The 20,422-nt window shown below is 52.1% G+C and overlaps 5 protein-coding genes across 6 annotated transcripts; 3 read left to right on the top strand and 2 right to left on the bottom strand.

Annotated features, from left to right (window-relative positions):
• The first annotated feature begins 43 nt into the window (after positions 1-43).
• On the top strand, positions 44-1,286 carry LOC121590931. Its single transcript, XM_041911121.1, has one exon. The coding sequence runs from the start codon at positions 324-326 to the stop codon at positions 930-932; it is 609 nt and encodes a 202-aa protein (XP_041767055.1). The 5' UTR covers positions 44-323; the 3' UTR covers positions 933-1,286.
• Positions 1,287-1,300: 14 nt separating this feature from the next.
• LOC121590927 (MAPK/MAK/MRK overlapping kinase-like) lies at positions 1,301-3,131 on the top strand. 2 transcript variants are annotated; one of them, XM_041911116.1, is made up of 6 exons: positions 1,301-1,453; positions 1,556-1,760; positions 1,837-2,053; positions 2,131-2,585; positions 2,658-2,766; positions 2,838-3,131. In XM_041911116.1, the coding sequence occupies exons 2-6, from the start codon at positions 1,675-1,677 to the stop codon at positions 3,027-3,029; spliced, it is 1,059 nt and encodes a 352-aa protein (XP_041767050.1). In that variant the 5' UTR covers positions 1,301-1,453; positions 1,556-1,674; the 3' UTR covers positions 3,030-3,131. The 2 variants fall into 2 exon arrangements, with proteins under 2 accessions (XP_041767050.1, XP_041767049.1); XM_041911115.1 differs by having other exon boundaries at positions 1,301-1,480.
• Positions 3,132-3,190: 59 nt separating this feature from the next.
• LOC121590925 lies at positions 3,191-7,434 on the bottom strand. The gene is made up of 3 exons (XM_041911113.1): positions 6,980-7,434; positions 3,612-6,888; positions 3,191-3,534 (listed from the first exon to the last, which is right to left on the bottom strand). The coding sequence occupies exons 1-3, from the start codon at positions 7,074-7,076 to the stop codon at positions 3,453-3,455; spliced, it is 3,456 nt and encodes a 1,151-aa protein (XP_041767047.1). The 5' UTR covers positions 7,077-7,434; the 3' UTR covers positions 3,191-3,452.
• A 38-nt stretch (positions 7,435-7,472) lies between these two features.
• Positions 7,473-8,577, top strand: LOC121590929. Its single transcript, XM_041911118.1, has 2 exons — positions 7,473-7,591; positions 7,677-8,577. The coding sequence occupies exons 1-2, from the start codon at positions 7,568-7,570 to the stop codon at positions 8,400-8,402; spliced, it is 750 nt and encodes a 249-aa protein (XP_041767052.1). The 5' UTR covers positions 7,473-7,567; the 3' UTR covers positions 8,403-8,577.
• Positions 8,578-9,225: 648 nt separating this feature from the next.
• Positions 9,226-19,377, bottom strand: LOC121590926 (delta-1-pyrroline-5-carboxylate synthase). The gene is made up of 6 exons (XM_041911114.1): positions 18,805-19,377; positions 11,263-12,253; positions 10,940-11,181; positions 10,350-10,833; positions 9,986-10,267; positions 9,226-9,904 (listed from the first exon to the last, which is right to left on the bottom strand). The coding sequence occupies exons 1-6, from the start codon at positions 18,916-18,918 to the stop codon at positions 9,642-9,644; spliced, it is 2,376 nt and encodes a 791-aa protein (XP_041767048.1). The 5' UTR covers positions 18,919-19,377; the 3' UTR covers positions 9,226-9,641.
• Positions 19,378-20,422: the final 1,045 nt, after the last annotated feature.

The following is a 20,422-nucleotide window of genomic DNA, read 5'->3' as shown; positions in this document are numbered from 1 at the left end:
TGGGGTTCGACCATGCAACGAGCTGTCAAACCGCAATCAGGCAACGGGAGCGAAAGAGACATCAAGCGAACGAAGCGAGACGGAGCGCACGTGCTGTCAAAACGTCAAAACGGCGATTCAAAGTGTTGTCGAAAATGTGAACCGCTTTCGCGTCCTTGCATTCGTTTACCTGGAAATTCTGGTGTACCTGTTTGTTGTGTTTGCCTTTCGACTGTTTGAGCTTGGCAGAGAGCTACCCCTTGTGCGAAGTGCGTCTCGCGAGGAAACGATCGAACGAATAGTTTTACCCACGCCACGACGATCGCCTAGCCCCCATAATTACGATGCACAAAGTCACAACGGCACCAAAGACCGTTAGTAGCAGCAGCAGCAGCAGCATCAGCAGTAGGCTGTCGACGGCTGGACCACCGGTACGGAAGGAGTGCGAATCGAGCTCGTCCGATGAGGACGGGTACCTGTCGCCGTTCAACGGATCGGACGACGGAAGTGGAGTGGCGGAGGGTAGCCTGCTCGACGAAATGCCACCATTCTCTGCCTGCTCGATGTCGCCCTCGGCCCGATCACTGTCACCGATCGAGCTGGAACCGTTTGAATCGCCCACCTCGACACCGAAGTCCGGTCGCAGCTGCTACTCGGGCTGCAGCACGCCGCTGTACGGGATGACGCCACCACCACCAGCACCAGCCGCCAGCACCACCGGCAACGGTCAGCAGCCGGCCGAAGGGTATGTAACGCTGGACGAAATACATGCCCGCATCGGACTGACCCCGCCGGATGGGAACGTTAGCCGGAGTCGGCTGAATTTGGAAACCATCTTCGAGGGCGTGTTCCTGGAAACACCACCAAAGAAAGAGTTCCAGTCGAAGGGGAATCTGTTCCGCCGGTCCATACGGAACCGGGCGCTGCTGTTCGAGAAGGTGGAGCAGCAGTGAAAAGCATGCATGGCCCTAGGAATAGGATAAGCGCAGATGTGTTATGCATTTTAGATAGTGGAATACTGTTTTACGATTTGAAATTTCGCCAACGTTTGCAATAGAAAAGCTGTTGCAGAGAGGGAACAGGTTGTTGTTATTTCGTAGGAACCACTGCAGAAGCGAGTAGGGAGGGTAACGGAGAAGATACCACCATGTGGGTCAGGTTTATTCCAATCGTAGGAAAAATACTTTATAAGCAACCACAGGGGAACGTCGTGCCTTTTTCGTGCGACTTTGCTCACGAAATGTATGATAGGGACTGTAGCAACCGATCAAGGAGCGCAGGAATTCAATAAATTTTAAATCCAAGTACACATGTGCAAAGGAGTCGTTGAGTTTTCATCGGTTCGGCTAGAATTTGCTCGGTTTGGTGTGTGTGTGTGTGAATCTCGATTGTCCGCGTGGTTGGTTTATTTGATTATTGTTATTTTTTTCGAATGCAAACGGTCGTTCACTGGTAAAAAAAAACGGGAAGACAGGTAAAATGAGTGCCTTTAAAATAACAGGTAAGTAACAGTTTGTAACGCATTCATTATTAATTCATATATTTATCTTCTGCTCTTTCTCACTCCTGCCAACAGGATACGACATCATTCACCAAATCGGAAGCGGAGCTTATTCGGAAGTGTTTCTCGTGCGCTGTCGGAAGTCGGGCAAATCCTATGCCGCCAAACATCTGATCGATAGTTGCAGTGATTTGATGTGCGATGTAGCGTACGCTGAGATACAGCTCATGAAGTCGGTGCCGAGCCATCCGAACGTTATGCAGCTATGTGACCACGTGTTGTAAGTTTAAAACTGAGGACGGTTGTATCGTGAAATGATGGACCAACTCTGATCTGTAATATTTATATATTTTTAGTGAAAACAAAAGCCTAACTTTAATCATGCACCTGATGGACATCAACCTGTACGAGTACATGCAGAAACGGGTGCGACCGTTTTCGGAAAACCGCGTCCGAAAAATGCTGTACCAGATCGTGCTGGGTCTGGAGCATCTGCACCAAAACGGCATATTCCATCGGGACGTCAAGCCGGAAAATATTTTGGTTAAATTTTCCTCCGGAATCATTGGCAAGGTGGGGTGTGGACCTGGATCTCAAGTGCTAATGGAAACTCATTTATTTTAGATGTTCGCTTTTTTGTTTGTTTTTAGAGAGAAACCCTCCAGCTGGCAGACTTTGGAACGGCGGCCACCATCGCCCAACGTCCGCCGTACGCCGTCTACATCGCTACCCGGTGGTATCGGGCCCCGGAATGTATGCTCTCCATGGGTTACTACGGTCCCAAGATGGACGTTTGGGCGGTCGGGTGCTGTTTCTATGAAATGCTGACGCTGAAGCCACTGTTTCAGGGCGAAAACGAGATCGAAATGCTGGACTGCATACACGAGCTGCTCGGTTCCCCGTCGCCCACTGTGCTGGAGCGGTTCCGGCCGTGGAATGTAAAGAACTTAAAGTTTGCCAAGCGTCAGGCCACCGAACTGCGGTGGCATCTGCCGCTCATGAACGTGTTCGGGATGGATTTGATGAAGAAGATGCTCGCGTACTGTCCCGATCAGCGGTTATCTTCGAAAAATGTCGCAACACATACCTATTTTGAGGAGCTTATGTATGGTTCAGAGGGGAGGGCGGTGACATAGCTTTCCCAGTGGTTTATACCTTTTTCTCTTCTCATTTTCAGAAGGCACAAAAAGCTGTCCAAATTCTCTCTAAGTCACCAAAGCCTGTACAACGAAGTGAACGAACATGAGATGAAATCGTGCGCGGGGCAGCTCAGGAACAATACCAAGGTAAGGCAATGCAACACCCCGGTACGACAACGACGGGGACAGCACATACATCAATCGTTTCCTGTTTGCAGCATCAGCATCTAATGCCGGATTCGTCGGTCGCGAGTGTGCAAAGCTTCAAAACGAATAACACGTTCCACTTTCTTTCGCCGGAGGAGCAGACGAAAATTAACAAGCAACGCGAACGCTTCTGGAATATGAATCCGAAAAGCATAGAGCATAAATTATGGTGCAATGATCCGCTGTACCGCCGGGAAAAGTAAGCTCTCCTGCGCGACGATACGGATTTACCACTAGGAAAGTGAGGTAGTTTTTTTTTTAATTTTATGTATTTTTTGATACATTTGCTTTGATTCATGCACCAGGAGAAGTGTTTTCTATCTAATGTTTTCTTCTAAAAAAGAATCCATTTACATCCGTGGTGTAAATCCGTCTCATTGTGCAAGAGCGCACTCCCTTTATTCGCTAAATGACTCTCGGATGACTCGTGACTGCAAATCAGGTACATTCGGGTTGCAACGTGATTATCATTTCCCGTCCATCCTTCTACACGCGCGATTGAGCGTGTAGCTTGAAACAGCGTGATTTCCGACGACTTTACTCCCTATTGCGGTGGCTTGAGACGCTTGTGTGCTTAAGTACACTTTCTCGTACGTGACACTCCCTTCCCCCCATTCTGCCTCCTTTTAGGCCGTCATCATAAGCTGTTCCAGGTCGTCACGATTGAAGAGTTTAATCTTGAGGAAACCCGGGTTCAGTTCGGTGTATCTGTAATGGAGTGGAGTATAAAGAAAAAAAAAATGAGTCTCCACACCAACCCCAAATCACACTGCTGCGGCACCTACCTTATGTTCTTAACTCTCAGCATTGCTTTAACACGCTGCTTGATGATCGGTTTGCCGTCGGCGGAATGCAATCCGCGCCCCGTAATGATGTACAGGGTCTTGAAGCGTTGCTGCGAGTTGAGCAGATTCGAGGCATGCTCGGCAAGGAACAGCTCCAAGCAGCGCAGCGCCTCCTGCGAGTGCAGATAGTGCAGATCGAGCACCTCGTCGTTGTTCAGCTTCAGCTTGTGCACCTCCATGATGCAGTTGGACGCCCGGCTGTTGTACATGTCGATCTTGGTGCGGTGCAGGCGCGCAATCTGCGAGTAGTAGTCGGCCAAACCCGGCACATTGCGCTGAATCGCCTGCCGGGCCTTTGCGTGGCATTCGTTCTTCAGGTCGAGATGATGCTGGGCCAGATTGCGACACTCTTCCGCCTTGATGAGGTGGAAATTGATCGCCTCCTCGCCGGACAGGCTCGACCCGGTCGGGGACGGGGTGGCGAAGGTGGGCGAGCTGAACAGATCGAGCAGCTTTTGCTTCTCGTGCTCGGCCCGCTTCTTCAGCAGCTCCTCCTTCTCCAGCATCTGCTGGCGCACGGTGTCCGGGATGGAGGCGTTCAGCACCTGCACCGTCTCGTCGAAGCGATTGTTGTGCGCAGCGAGAATCTCCACCAGATCGTCACCGTTCACGTGCGGGAACATTTCCTTCAGCTTCTGCTGCGACATCTGCTGGGCCAGGTCGGGCGGTCCGTCCGCCTTCTGCCAGGTGGCGTTCGTTTCCTTCTGGTAGGCGGCCAGCGCTTCCTCCATCTCGATGATGTCCTTCATGTTCGGCTCGCCGGACGGGTCGGGCGGTTTGAACAGAGCGGGATACTTTTCCTCCGTCTGCATCAGCTGCGCCATGCGGGCGTCTTCCCGCAGGCTGCGCTGCCGCTCCTCCTCGGTGTAGCTGTAGACCGAATCGAGGAACAGCAGGTACAGCTGCTCCGCCGTCTCGGTTGCCATGAATACGCGCGTCCGGTCGGACTGCAGGTCGTCCAGCTCGAGCGACTTGGGACAGTGCTTGTCCCGGAAGATGGCGTGCAGCTGCTGCACCAGCTCGACGCCGAGCCGCAGCTCGACCACCTCACTGTCCGTCGCCTTGTCGGCCGTCTCTAGATCGAGCAGCTCCTCGGGCGGCGACTCGTCGGCGGCGGGGACGATGCGTCTGGCCAGGCGCAGCTTCTGAATCGGTTCCGAGAAGTGTTCGTTGCCGAGTATGAACCGTGCCTCGATTTCCTTCTTGAGTGCTTGGGCGTTTTCCTTGCTGTTGTGCTGGTGGCCTCCCTGCCCCGTCCGCCGGACCGCTTCGCGCGGTGACTGATGTCCCGAGGAGCCGCCGGCGGGTGTGTAGCTTGCGGCGGCTAGCAGTTGGTCCGCTTCCAAGGTGTCCACCTCGAGCAGCGACGGTGCGACCGGTACCACCGGGACAGCTTTCGGCATCGGTTCGTTGCAGCTGCATTCCAGCAAGTTCCACTTGACCGCCGTCTCCGTGAGGGCATCTACCAGCTCACCACCTTCCTCTCGCCGCCGTTGGCCAGCTGAAGAGCCAGCATCGCCGAACGGGTTTTCAAAGTTTTCCAACTTTTGCTCCTCGAGCAGCAGGTTCGCCACCCAGTCACCATCGCCGCTGCACTTCTCGAACAGATCCCACAGGTAGGACTCCGGTACCTTTGGGTAGAGGTTGCAAATCTCCGAAAAGCTCGCGTTCTCATTCGGACAGCCGCGCTTGTGCTTGGTCAAAGCGATTCGCTTTTTGTCCGTCTTTTTCGACGCCTTTTCCTTGCCTGGCGTTTGGAGCGCGGTGGACGGAGGCAGGGTTTTCTGTGCCGGATCGGTAAACTTTGCCGGCAGTTTGGTTGGTTCCTTCACGCTGGAAAGGAGATACTCCGCAATCGGTTCGTGGAGCGGATTGGACGTTCGCTGGGGTTGCGCTTCTAGCTCTAGCACGTTCACCGGTGGGAGAGGTTTCGTCGAAGAGGATGCCGACGACGACGTTTGGCCCCAGAACTGGTTGCTTTCCGTGTCGTACGGCTTCCAGTTGGTGGCCGTCTTGCGCCAGTCGTCCGTAAAATCCCAGACAAAATCGTCCTCGTCAAGTCGGGTGGTTGCACCACCCATTGCACCGGCCGGTTCGCCGACGCTATCCACCTCCATCGCGCCCTGGTGCCCGGTGGAGTCGGGCACTTTAATGGGCGTGCCTATCTTTTGCGGATCGCGAGGCGGCTTCGGCGGCGGTATGGCGGAAAGGTTAGGCTTCTGTCCGCCGTTGTCTTTTGTCGCTTTCGTCATCCCACCCTCCCATGCGTCATTCCACAGCGCGGTCGCCGCGTGCGACGGTTGGTCCACCGGAGCCCGTTGCTCGTCGCCAGTAATGAGCAAGTCGCTCGGCAGGATCGGATAGTGGCGCATCTTGACTGGAATGTACAGCGCGTGCTCGAGCTTACACATCCGGTACAGGTCCTGCACGCTCGCAAGCTTCTCGTAGTTCTGCAGCATCCGCTTGATCTTCGGCTCCGGCACGCCGTGCGTGTTGCGTATCGCCAGGCTGCGGCTGTTGTTCCGCCAGTGCGTTTGCGGCTCGAGCACCTCGAGAAAGTACCCGTGGTCGGCCGCCATCTGCACGTACGGATACATCTCCCACAGGCAGATGTTCGTGTTGTCCACCACGATCGGGCTCCAGCCGTCACGTGCCTTCGCTAGCACGTTTTGCTGATTAAAGCGATGCGCCGCGTCGATCGCATCGGGCTGGAATTTGTACACACCGTTCACCATGAAGTAGTCGTCGGCGCTGAATATGTGATTACGATAATCGCCCCCCGAAGTGTGGTCGATAAGCGCCCGCGATAGGTGCGATTTGCCACTGCCCGGCGCTCCACGCATCAGCACCATGACGCGATAACCTTGGCCCACCATGTCGAGGATGTTTTGATAGTTCGCCGGCTGGTCCGGCGTTGGCTTGTGCTTGCCGGGGCCCCGGGGCCGCTGGCTGGCGCTGTTGCCGGGCTGCTGAAATTGCACCGGCAAGCTGCCCTTCTGCAGCAGGCTGGCGAAGCTGGTGGCCATCTCCGGCTGGAGGTTGCCTTTCGCCACGTTCACCTGCTTGCGGGTAGCGCCGGTCGAGGAGTCGGGCCCATCGGTGGGCGATGGTGGTGGTGGCGGTAATGCTATCGGCAGTGCTTCGTCCGGTTTCGGCCGGTCCGGGGATGAAACGATCTGTTCCTCGTCCTTCAGCAGCGCTTCGACACACGCGTTCACTACACCGCAGTCGAAGGGAAAGCAAACGGTTCGGTCAGTTTGGAAAGGAAAGGAGGCGCAAACCTTGAAAACGCAATGACGCATACTCACAGTCGTCATACTGCTCGATCGTGGCAATGATTCGCTCCTGCTCAATATGATCACCGAACATTTCCGTCAGGTGCGCTAAAATTTCGTCCCTACACATTGTGGTGCGGCGGTTTCTTTCCTTCTTTCTATGGTGGCAGTAGGATGGCTTCACGATAGTGCTCGTGGGGATTTTGTTTATCAGCTTGGGCGTCCCGTCGAATGGCTGGCGTGGTGTATGGCAAACCGATAACACTTCATACTAATGAGCGGAGAAAAAAACACGAAACAGTACACCCTTTGCAGCGAACGCGACACGACACACTGATCACTTTCACACGGTAAAAACACTCAGAAAAAGGGAAAGATACGAATTAACGCGCGTATTTCGCGGTAGTTGGGGTGGTAAAAACGTCGTAAAAACAAACACGTAAATAGAACAATGTGGCGAAATATGAAAGTGACAGCTGGCGGGAGCGCTCGCGTCGAAGCTGGCAACACTGCCGCGCCTGTGGCAGGCAACAGATCAGCTGTTTCGCGTTCGGGTTTCGACAACAAAGCAAGTGGTGGCGTGAAAGTTTGTTTACGTTTCGCTTGTGCTACACGCTTTCGATGGAAAATTCGCATCTAAATAGGGTAAAAATTACTTTCCACTGTACTGGTGGTACAGATTTGTGATGTATTGGAACGATTAAACGCGTGTCACTCTTTTCCCTTGCAGGCTCACATGTACGGCAGAAGGGCGGAAAACTTTGCAAAAAATCGACGCTTTGACGAAGCCATCGAGTGCCACCGGAAGGCCGTGTCGCACTTCAACGAGGCGCTCAAGCTGCAGACGAATACCGTCGTGCAGGAGTCGCTGCAGCTGCAGCGAAAGTACCACCTCAAGCAGGTCGACTGGATGCTGGTGCGGAAGCAGCAGTACGAGCGGTACCTCCGGGCGCTCGACTACCAGCGCCGCAAGAATCCCGATTTTCTGGCCCAGCAGATTGAAAAGATGGACAAATACAACGACCTGCAGGTGGCGATCTATCACAACCTGGACGATACGGACGGTTTGCTCGAATCGCTCAACACAACGCTGACCGCGGCCCAACCGGCGGTGAATGGTGGTCCCAAAACGGTGAACGAGCTTATCGCTCTGAACCACTCGCTGCACATACTGATCCAGCGCATGGCCCAGAATGTGGACGAGTACGCGACGGAAAACGAGGAGCTGCGGGAGAAGCTGCGCTACTACGAGAAGGAACGGGAAGCTCCGGCGGGCGGCTCGGAAGCTGGGAAAGGGTTAGTGGACACGGAATCGTTGGCCAGCGCGAGCAAAGGAGGTGGTGGAGGCCCCGGCACGCACAAGCATACGCACGGATTAATGCACGACAATCTGTCCACCGCTCTAGCACCGCTCGAAATGCCCGTGTTTGATTTGTCCGATTTCGATAATCACTGAAACGCGGAGGCCCATGCGAGACGAACGCGCGCGTGTTGGTGGTGGTGATGATGATGGCACCTTTGTACCTGTGTCCTGGGGTGCGCCTGGGAACTGGTGGCGGCAGCTGCAATGCAGCGTGTAACAGTGTTGCAGGATGTGATAACACTACACTTATGTATTTACATTAAATTTAACAACACACACACAGACACATACAGACACTGTACTGTAGACCCGCGAACCATTTCGAAGCGGAATCATGCGCGTGGCAGGAGTAGGGAGTGGGTAGGTTAGTAGAGAGTTGTAAATATTGTGTAGCCCGGCCGAAGCCGGAAAGCCTTCGCTCTATCTCTGTGCTGGCGTGTTACTGACAAGGTCGATGTATAACTATCGCAAATAAAGATTAATTACTGCAACAGGAACGCATTGTCAATCAAGAGTTGTTAAGGGAGAGCGAATGCATTTGCAGTTGCAGTGCGATAACATTTGATGCTCCAATGCTGCTACAAGCGTTACCAGAATTTTGTCCGGCTTGCGCTGAATTTTGTGCCACTCTCTGCAATTTATAATGAGGGATTAAATGACCTCCCCTCCCCTTCCTTCCTCTTACCAAGATCATTTCTTTCGGCATTCCGACTTTTAGCGCGTGCATCATTCTGGCGAATTTTCGGTCGTGCATAATTTATTGTACGCTCATTAGGTACGAATGAAATTAAATTAATTTTTATACACACACACACACACACACACACACACACACACACACACACATACAACCCCCCCCCCCCCCCCCCCCCCGAGAACGTGAACACAAGGAAAGTAATGAACGGCGCAGCAGGAATTAAACTATCGTTATTTACAGACGGCTTTTATTTCATTTGCAACCCAAACATACACACTCACACACATACACACACACACATACACGCCCGTTGCTCATACCCCAGTACAGGTGACCTCATGCCGGCGGTCACAAAGTGATTATGCTCCCGATCCGTCACGCTAATTTGATACGGTAAGGATAATTAATTGAGTTTTATTCGATTGTGTTGCGCATTCCCGCTTTGTGTACGCAATTCGTGGCGCGCGCGCGCTTGCATTGCACCTTTGGGGCTGGGATCATCTGGCTGGGTGATCCACTCCACAACGGCCCTTCCGAGGCAGCAATCAATCGTCCATAAGACAAAGCTGCGTAAACGGAAGCACGCTGGCAAGCGATTGTAGGCAAGAGCAATTTAACGGAAGGACGACCACCTGCTACTGGTCGGTCGGTAGCGACTGATGGAGCCAGGCACGCGATCCGTCGGTAAACTCCGACGCCGTATGGTCAACACCGCTCAGGATCCACTTCGTCGTGAGCAGACCCTCGACACCGACCGGGCCGCGGGCGTGTATTCTCGCGGTGGAAATGCCCACCTCCGCGCCGAGCCCGAACCGGAAGCCGTCCGCGAACCGGCTGCTAGCGTTGTGGAACACGCACGCACTGTCCACATTGCTCTGGAAGTAGGTGGCCGACGTGGCTGCAACGGGAAGGATAAAGAGAAGTTGTTTGAAATGTTTTTTTTTTGTATTTTTTTCCGACTCGATCCTTTGATACGTACGATTTTCCGTAACGATCACATCGGTGTGGCCGCTGCCGTACGTGTGCACGTGGTCGATTGCTTCTTCGAGATTTTTCACCACCTCGATGCTGCACTCCAGCGCACCGTACTCGAACTTGAGCGACTTGGCCTGGGGCGGGCCGAAGGTCAGCATCTGGTTCAGCTTCGGGCCGGAGTTGATCTTGACGCCCTCGCGCTTTAGCATGTTGCACACGTCGGTGAAGAAGGAACTGTTCTGCAGGAGGTCCTCGTGAATGAGCAGCGTCTCCATGGCGTTACAAGCTGGAAAAGATACAAGCCACAAAAGAAAGAATATAAACGTGCGCAACCATTATCACTACCACGTGGCGTGGCGATCACTTACCGGCCGGATAGTCGCACTTGGAGTCGCGAATGATTTTCAGCGCCTTGTCGAGATCCGCCTCCCGATCGACGTACACGTGGCAGATGCCTTCCGCGTGCCCCATCACCGGGATGTGCTGGGCCTTCTCCTGGATGCTGCGCACCAGCTCGCTCGAACCGCGCGGTATGATCAGATCGATATGCTCATCCATCGACAGCAGATCGCTAATCTCTTCGCGCGTCGACACCAACGAGATCGCGTTCGAGGCGCCCGTCGCGGCAAGCGATTCCTTCACCAGCTCCATCAGGGCCCGGTTGCTGTGGGCCGCCTCCTTGCCGCCCTTGAGCAGCAGCCCATTGCCGGACGCCATCGCGAGGGCGGCCACCTGGGGCAGCGAGTCCGGCCGGGACTCGAATATGACCAGCAGCACCCCGATCGGCACGGTGACCTGCTTCAGTTCCAGCCCGTCGGCCAGCTTGGTGCGCTTCACTACACGACCGACGTTCTGCCGATTGAAAAAAATGTATTGGAAAAGTGTAAACAATATTGCACGGTCTCTCAACAAAGCAACCATTGCACCGCCAACTGTCAACTGCAGTGTTCTCCCCTACCCGGTGGCTATCGTCCGCAATCTGCTTCAGTCCTTTGGCCAAGCTTTCCAGCTTGGAGGGCGTCAGGGACAGTCGGGAAAGCAGCGGTTTGGCCAACCCCGACTTCTTCGCCTCGTCCAGATCTTTCGCGTTCGCTTCGAGAATTTGCGACTGTCGCGAGATGAGCAGATCGGCCAGTGTGTTGACTGCCTGTGCCCGCTCGGCGGCGGTAAGATTCTGCAGCACTCGGCTGCCATTGCGTGCTGTGAGAGAGAGAGAGAGAAACGAGTGAGAAATAGTGAGATTAACTGCCCCCATTTCCTTCCAGGACGGCTGTGGCTTACCATTTTCCGCAATCTGCTCGACAGGGGTCGCCTTCTCGGCGGTGGACTCGGTAAAGAACGTTCCCACCTTGCGCCCGGTAAGTATGCTCTTGATCGCCTTGTCCTGCATGCCGTTACAAATGACCACGCTGACCCCGCGGTCCAGGGCCCAGGTCGCCGCCATCACCTTCGAGTTCATGCCGCCCGTACCGACCTTGGACTTTTCGCCGAACTTGATCAGATTCTTGTCGCCGGCCGTGTAGGTGTGCATGAGCCGCGCGCCATCCTCCCACGGCGGCTTGTTGTAGATGCCGTCCACGTCCGACATCAGTATCAGCAGGTCGGCATGAATCTCGGCCGCGAGCAGTGCCGCCAGGCTGTCGTTGTCCTTGATCCGGATGCCCCGCTTCTTGCCGGTGGCCGACACCTCCTGGTCGACGATGAACATCGGCGGCACCACCGCATCGTTCGTGTTGATGATCGGCACTATGTTCAGGTGGATCAGCTCGGACAGCGTGCTGAACAGGTTTTTGCGCGTTTCCTCGTTGTAAAAGTCCGGCTCGGTCACGAGCACCTGCGCGATCTTGATGCCGTACTGGGCGAACATCGCATCGTACAGCGACATCAGGCCGGACTGGCCGACGGCGGCGGCCGCCCTCGGTTCCACCAGCGTGCCCGCGTCCTGGCGCGTGTGGTCCGTCGGCGAAAGGGTTTCGCGCATCGACAGCGACATGATCAGCTCCTGCGTCAGGCGCTGCTTGCCGAACGCGACCGCACCGCTCGTGACCATGATGCACTCCCGGCCCTCCACGTGGTATTCGGCCACCTGCTCGACGATCGAGGCCAGCCGGCCCAGCGCAAGACCGTGCTCGTCCTCGCGCGTAATGACCGCGCTGCCCAGCTTCACGACCAGCCGCCGGGCGTACTTTAGCTGGTTGCGCTCGCTGAATGTCGCCTGCTTGCGCTCGTGCAGACCGTGCAGGGTGCGGTTAACGTTTTTCGCCTTTCTTGCCTAGTGGGTGGGGAGGAGAAAAACAAAACCAAACGACGGGTTTGAAGTTAATGCGGTTTACTTTGCATTCCGGTGGTGGTCGGACATAATCTAACCGGCATTATGGTTTTGGAGTTCTTGTGCTGCAGTGGGCAAAGCGGCACCAAGCATGAAAACAAACCACCCCCGCCGGTGGCTACTTATTTTGCCCTTTATCGTTGGCTTACCTCAAGACAGGGTTGGGGCCGCGTGCCCTTCATCCCACAGATACCTGTGGGCGCCCATGCCACTGGCACAGGATGAGACAAACGATTTGAAATTTTAAACAGGTCGCCACGACAACGACGACGGCACAACCATTGCAAAACAAAATACAAACACGTTCGAAGTAGGCGTTCGACATGTTTTTGATTGCCATTACATGAATATCGCATCATGTCATCGCGCACGGTCGGCCGGTCGGCGGTATCCTTTCGCGTGAAGGAAGGCCTACTACGGCCGAAAAAGTTGCCTCTGTGCGTTTCAGTATTCCGGGTACATGCTACAAACAACGCACCAACAAAAAAAAGGGGTCCAAAACCGCCTCATCCACTGGAAAATGTAACCGGCACCCAATATCATATCGGAAAACAATCGAAACTTTTTTCATCAACCTTTTGCACGCGCGATGAAGATGCACAGATTTTCCCGGGGGAAAGCAGTTTGAATGTCGCAACGTTTGTGTGTGTGTGTGTTTTTCTCCCCATAGCCGTTCTTCTTCACACAAAAATTGGAAGGGAAAGAATGGGTTTTTGCGAGGGGAAAAAAATGGGCCGAAAACTTTTCCCATCGCGGGCCGCAGCAGCTTTGCATGAACGCCACGCACTCTTCCGCGCAAAATTCGTGCGCCGCGCTACACGTTTTACATTTTCGGGTATTTTATTTCTTGCTGCGGGCGCTATTAGCATCCATTTCTGTGCGATTTGTGTGTGTGTGTGCGCGCGCTAGATCGCTTCTTAGATTGTTAGCAGCACCCGCGTTGCCCGCGAAGGTCCGGCAAAAGGGGGAGTGCGCAAACCCGTTGCTGGTGGGTGCAAGCATTTTTGCATCATTATTTGCCACCATCGCCCGTAACCCTGCAATCTTGCCCGAGATCCTTTTTCGCTCATTATTATGCTGTGAAGTTGCTCGGTACAATCGGCTCGCCCAGGGATGTATTGGTATGTGAGAGTGGAGCAATTTTTTGCTGTTGTGTTGCTGGCGCGTCCCGTCCTGGGCTATAGTTTCAAATGCGCTCCAGTTAGGGAGCCAGGCGGACTGGTTGGGACCAGCTTGGGGCTCGAAATTCATTCCATGCGTCAAAAAGATGGACCAGCGAAGAATAGCTAAGAATAGCCAAGATTTGTGGTTATCCTTTTTTAAGTAAAAAAAGGGGAGTTGGGACGAATTTATTTAGCTTCATTAGCAATCGCGAAATACATTAATCCATTTCTTTAGAACATATTCTGCTAGCCCTTTTTTAATTTCGTCTGCTAGTGGCGCACACAAAGACACACTGAAAACGACTGAAGCTTAATGCACGAATGCGGCTCCAAGCCCGCCCACCAGCTGAGCTCTCGGCTGGCGGGTAAAGTGATTATTTTTGGCTAGCATAATGACTTTCCTTCCATCTTTTTTTTTTTTGCCCTGCAAGTTGTCACTACAAAGATACCAAACAGTCCAGCCAGGACATAGTCGGGCTTAAAGTTAATTAAGATCGCACGACCAACCTGCTTCACACTTCACCCCGTCCCACGGGACTCATTCTCGAAGGTTTTGTGATTACTTTTTTTTTGTATGTACTCAGCTCACAAGACACAACAAAACAGCTCCATTCCGTTCTTTCTCGCTGTAGCTGTGTGTTCAGCAAAAAAAAAACAAGAATCTCAGCACTCTGCAAAAGCTCAGCATAATCCGGCACAGTGCAGTCGGGTGCAGCAATTACGGTGCAACAATCGAGGCAGGAAATTATTTTTCATTATGATTGCATTTGCCGCTCAGGCGTGCAAATGCGTTATTTGGTCTCTTCCCTTTCTTCCTTAGCCTTCCATTTGTGCGGGAACTCAAACCCCGAGCGAAGGTTTGATGAATTATAATTACTTTGATTCGGCTTCACGCATTGTCACGCCCGCGGTGCAGTGCGTTCGCTGTCGGTACTTGCGCATCAGTCGGGTTCGAAGGCTGCGACGAACGAATGCCACTCCGACGAAAGTATGATACTGACCTCACCCCCCCCCCCCCACCCACTGTGCTGGGCACGATTGTGCAGGAGTAATTGAAATTTTATTTGATTTCCACCCGAGATTCTATCGACGTCAGGCGGGAGTTGGTCGAACGGCCGACCCCCGGGGTGGCCAGATGCTTGCTAGCAAGAAAAAAAAAAACAAGGAGGACAAGGAAAAACTGCTCACCCAACTAGTGATGTGAAAAAAATAGTTTTCGTTGGAATCGATTCCAGCAAGGTCCGGAATCGATTCCGGAATCGCCTCCAGAACCAGCTCCGAAATCGAAAGCGACTTCGGAATTGGTCTCGGAATCGTCTCCGGAATCAGAATCGGTTTTGGATAGACGCAAAGAATCTGCATTTACTTATAAACGATCAATTCTCTCTGAGACTCCCAGATTGATTTCGCTTCTGAAACTTATTATTTCAATTAATGAACTGATTCTCATTTCGCAGCTAATTCTGGAGCTAATTCTGATTCCGTTTCCGCCGCAAATTGGGATTCTCAGGTCGATACCGACTCCGGAACCGTTTCGGATTCCGGAGCCGATTCTGATTCCGTGAGCCGATTTCGATTCCGGAATCGATTCCAGCGTCGAAATCGGCTCCGGAGTTGATTCCGAACATGGAAATGGAATCGGGTAGGTCTGATTCCGAGCACCCACCACTACACCCAACAGCTCCGCAATCAATGGCAATGGCGCTCAATTGTGTTTGTGTTTTGGGAGGCGTTCGAAGTTATTAAAATTTTACGATTGTTTTAAACGCACTGCTTGGCTGCTTGGCGGGACAATCACGGTTCGGTACTTAATGTGTGCGAAAAGGCCCACACGTCGAACTCGGTTAGCGCAACATTACACAATTGGAATGGCAGCATACACACACTGCCAGAGTAATGGGAAATTATTGATAAGGAAAGCGAAAAACCTGTCTAGCAACGCATTTATCATTATTAACCGTCCAAAAATGGCAGGAGTGTGGGTACATTTTAAAACAAACATGTTGCACAACTTTCGCTAAATGAAGGACACCGAAATTATTAAAAAAAAAACTCAAAACCAACGCAATCCGAAAGCACCGCAGGCTTTTTGATGTCTAAAATATGTTTGAGATGCAGCGAACGGCAGCTATTATAGGAAGAAGAGCTTTTCCCGGAAGCTGCAATTATCTTAAGCTTGCCTACCAAGTGGTCTGCCTCTTTCCAAGAAAATCTCTGCCGAAGCTGTCCACCTTTCAAATCCTCCCTCCCCTCCCCTCTGAGTGTCGAGTTGAATCGCAATTACGCTTTGCCGTCCCCATTGGAACGGCATGGAAAGGTGTAAGGTGTACAGTAGTGTAATATCATCCCTGGCCCTGCGTGCTGCGACAAACAAATGTCCCTTGCTTTCATCTAATCTATGTTTCCGCGCCTTCAGTATCGTGGATGGAAGGGGATGGACATCAACAAATGCTGCCATGCTATTGTTATACGGGCCACCACCCGGGGGGCAGCAGATGCGGCAGGAAGCGAATCCTTTCAAGTGGTACAGTAGTGGGCACATCAAAAGAGAAAAGCTTCTGCTTCAGCCACGGTCCGATATCACGATTAGAAAGTTACGAAATTAGATTGTCCCGGTCGTGATCGCTGGGAATGGCAATATGGGGATCAGCAATCGCTTGGCTGAGCCGATGTCCGGGGGAAGCAAATCAAAGCACGGGAAACTACGGGCAGGTTGGCGGGAAAGTGACGGGAAAGCGTGTGCCCCTACTACCCTTACTGCTACCATCGTGAGCCGTTCCAACCTGTGCCCCGTTCTGTCGCGATACATCTCCGATCGGTTCGCCGGTTCGCTTCGATTCGAGATTGTTTTTACTTTGCGGCGTCCCAACCACCGCCATCAGCTTCTCCGATGATAGTGGGGTTGTTTTGCAGTCTGCTTTTCAAAACAAATGGGCTTCGAGCCCCCGCCAGTGCCGCTAGAGCCGCACGTGCACTGTCCACAAGTCCACAAATCATGCGGGCGGATCGAACCCCTAAGCATCTTCGAACCGTTCGCTTTCTAATCCTGCTGCTTCTTCGATTTGAACGATAAGATCAATCAACCAGTTGTGGTGGTTGTTGTTGTTATTGTTGTTGTTCGAATATAATATTTCAAATCAAATAATTTTCCCACAAACACACACACACACCCGCCAAAAGAGGGGTCAGGTCCGATGGGCAGTTGCAATCAAGCAAACAGCTGCCGTGTTGCCCATTAGATCCTTCGGTCGGATTACGGTTGTTCCGGGTTGCCAGGGTTGGGAAGACTTGAACCGTTTGCTGTTTGGACTCTGTTCCGCTGTTTGGTGTGTGGGTGTGTGTGTGTGCCGCCACGGGCAAAGGTCGCCTGGTGCGCTGGTAGGCACTGGTAATTACATTTCGCAGGCAATAATAGCGCCGCGACACCCAACGAAGCCAAACATCCAACGGAGTTTAGGATGGTAAATCCCACACACACACACACCGATGGAGTCGTCCGAAGCTGACTCGATAATCCGGTAACCTAGCCACGGTATCACGGTTTTAATACTGATTTGGGCGTTTATAGGGTGATGCAAAATCAATCAAAACACGATGGCGCACACACATCGTGCGAGTTATTTTCGTTATTTGTTAGTACGAGATTGAGCTTTTAGCTTTTGGGCGAGAATGTTGGTGATGTAACATACTGAGTTGGGGTGAGTAGTGGGTTACACTCTTTATGAGTGAATTGAAAACATCACGACGATTATGTTGAACTCATTTGTGAACGAACTCGATCATGCAGACTAGCAACCATAGAGTTTTGATTCGTTCGTGAGTTGAATAACTCATTCGAGGGTTAAATAACGATGAGCAATTTTACTCTTCGCGTCGACTAGACCAGGGATCTCCAAACTTTTCACTGCGCGGGCCGTATTGCTTCACAAATATCGTTGCTGAGGGTCATTTTGACGTTACCTTTAGCTAATCGATGAACCTTTAAATCTTTTTTTGATGAGAAAATGTCAACTGAATGTATCAAAGTACAACTTTATATTATTGAAGCTCTATTTTAAACTTAATTACATAAGCATTGAAATTTTGATAAAAATAATCAGAATAATAAACTTTTTTATTTCAGTCTTTACAAAGTCATCGCGAGCCGCATTAAAGACTCTCGCGGGCCTTAGTTTGGAGACCGCTGGAATAGATACTCACTCGTAGCAATTTTTCATTACAGTCTTTTCCCGAGATACGCGAATTTTTAGTGTTGACCCTTCATACGTCAAATTGGTACAATTTCCTTCCAACAATTGCCAAATTGAAAATCAATTGCGGTTTTGCTGAGAGTTTGAAATCGTAAAATACACAGAGTTAATCGAATTTTCTGCAGGAATCGTGTTAAATAAGTAATAATGCACATACAATTATTAAAATTAATCTTAAATTTTTGGTTCAAAAACGTGATGTTCGACTTACGCGAAAATCCGAGTGACGCGAATGTCCCTGGAACGCATTATTCGCGTAACTCAGGGAAAGACTGTACTCATGAGTGAGTCAAAGGCTTTCGACGTTAGTAACTCGCCATACTAACTTATATTCTAACTCATACTTATAAGGCATTGGCCAGCAACAACAATCTAATACATTTGTCAACACGCAAGTTTTGATCATTGTTATGAGCAACGACGAAAACAGAATTGACAAATCCTGGATCCAAATTTCCCAAAACGGCAAGTAAACAGCATGAATGATATTGTTTTTCTGTTTTTTCGATCGATTGTTTTTCTGATGGTGTTCTTAACGAAAATATTATCTTTAATGCATCATAGGTTCCCAATCAATAGAAAATGTACTTCAGCATCAATTAATCGATATGTTTTGTAATGCCAGTTTGGTGTGTAGATTTTCGCTTCTCTACCGTTGCGGGCATGCAATGCTTTGCGTCAAACGGCCGCGCTCGATCTTGATTGAATATTCAGGGCAATCCCGAAGCCCAAACATTGTGTCTGTGTTGCAATGGTGCCGCTTCCGCGTGCCGCCTGGGTTATCGCGCTCACTTGCCGCGGCCACTGTAAGGGTTATGCCGGAGCCGTTGCGAGGAAATGTACGGTACGGTGCTTATGCCCTTGTGTTGTGATTTTGAGCAAGTATAAAAAAGTGTGGTAGACGCACACCAATTGTTGTTTTTTGCTCCCTTTTCCCCTTGAACGTCTGGACGCGGTGCCTGCGTCATGAGCGAATCGTTGGACTTGGATCAGAGTCCGAGGTTTTCTGGGTGGTGTGCGTTCACCCGCGAATGCTTTGCCAGTTTGCCCCGGCAGCAATCCCAAACACCGCGGCACTTACCTGCTGCATAAGGTACGCGCTGACGCTCGGGCTGCCCACGATGGAAAAGTGACGCTGCTGGCCGGCGCGCAACACCTTTCCGGTGCGGTCAAACATCCTTAGGAAGCTCATCATTCTGCACGACTCCGGGACGGACGTTCGGTACGATTTGTAAATAAGGAACACAGTAGTAACGGAGGACGGTGACAGTGAAACTTTTGGCAGTCTCTGTGTCTATACGAAACGATCGTCAGACTTTGCAGATGGTGACTTTGCAAAGGGTGGCGGAAGACGAACTTCCGGGAATTACTTCTAGGAGCACGAGCAGGGACACTGAGCGAACACTGGGCCCTTGCAATTTCACTGCATTTTCACGAGCAACTCGAACGCTTGGAAAAAAAGGGAAGTTCACCTCGAATAGATCGAGCGGGGCACGGATTGGTGAACTTCGCTGGACGGAAAAGGCGTCGAAGGTACACTCGCTCTCGGGCCGGACGGTGCGAGCGAAAAGGGCGGGAACTACGGCTGATGATGATGTGTGTGGTGCTGTTCCGGACTGTCCGGCTCAACTGATCGCTGCCCGGGTCGAGTGCTGATGAGGAAAGTTTTGTTACGTTCTCTACTCCCCTCTACTGCTCTCCTCTGGTTGACCCTTCCGCTCGGAGGTTTGTGATAAGAGATCTCTCCCTGCCCTTACCCTGTCTATCCCTATCTCTCTGTACCTCGTGCGGGCTGTTGCAGCGGGACCTTTAGTGGGGCATCAGTATAGAGCATCCTTATCGGACGACACGGCTGGTTTTTGCCTGTTCGGCTGATATTTGTAGTCTTCACTTACGCTTACGCCTTCCGCTGCTCGCGTTCGCCGCTTGGCTTCTGTCCTCTCGTCGAAACGTACAGTCCACACAATATAGGAGCGCGCGCGCGCGTGTGTGCAACATGATGGAGTGGGTGAAGCTGACCAGTTGCCACAGGTTGCTTCAGGCTCTGGGTGCAATTGAGCGGGACTTTGTACCCTTACGCGAACGAACGGAACGGAACCACGCAGGTACGGATGGTACGCACGCTCAAAATGCAATCCCAGGTACACGGCCAGAGCCACAAGGTTCTGTGAATTCCTCCACTCGTCGTGTCCGTCGGTTTTGGATGACGCACGCCTGCACGCAGTGACGCATTCTGTTGTGCGTCGATTATCAGCACCAGGCCACGCTCTGCGCCGTGGACCCGAGGTGCCGAGGATGCATCATAGAATTCGCACCGAACATCATCGCAACTGAACATGTTTCCTGGGCTACCGGCCGGAAGGCTATAATAAAGACCGGCCTATCATCAGTGCCTGCGTGCGGAGGGTGGGTGAGTAGTCTGTTTTCGGGGGTCGCGCTCTTACACACGCTCATCAATCGTGGCACCAGCATTGCCTTCCTCAACAATAGACTCCAATCGGGTGGTAATATTGTTCACGTTTGTGTGCGTATGTCTCTCTGGGCATCGTGTCAATATGCAAACTCCCCCGAGGCGCTCCGTCACGTGATGTGGTAATGATTGTGCCGCGCATTATAATCTTTCCCAAGGGGGTAGCGTGGTTGGAGGAAGCCGAAGTGGGAACCGTTTGATAAGGCAACTCGTTGTTGGTTGATGTGCT

Source organism: Anopheles merus, chromosome 2R (genome assembly GCF_017562075.2).
Source record: "Anopheles merus strain MAF chromosome 2R, AmerM5.1, whole genome shotgun sequence".
NCBI lineage: Eukaryota > Metazoa > Arthropoda > Insecta > Diptera > Culicidae > Anopheles > Anopheles merus.
This window is presented reverse-complemented; position numbering and strand designations above follow the sequence as displayed.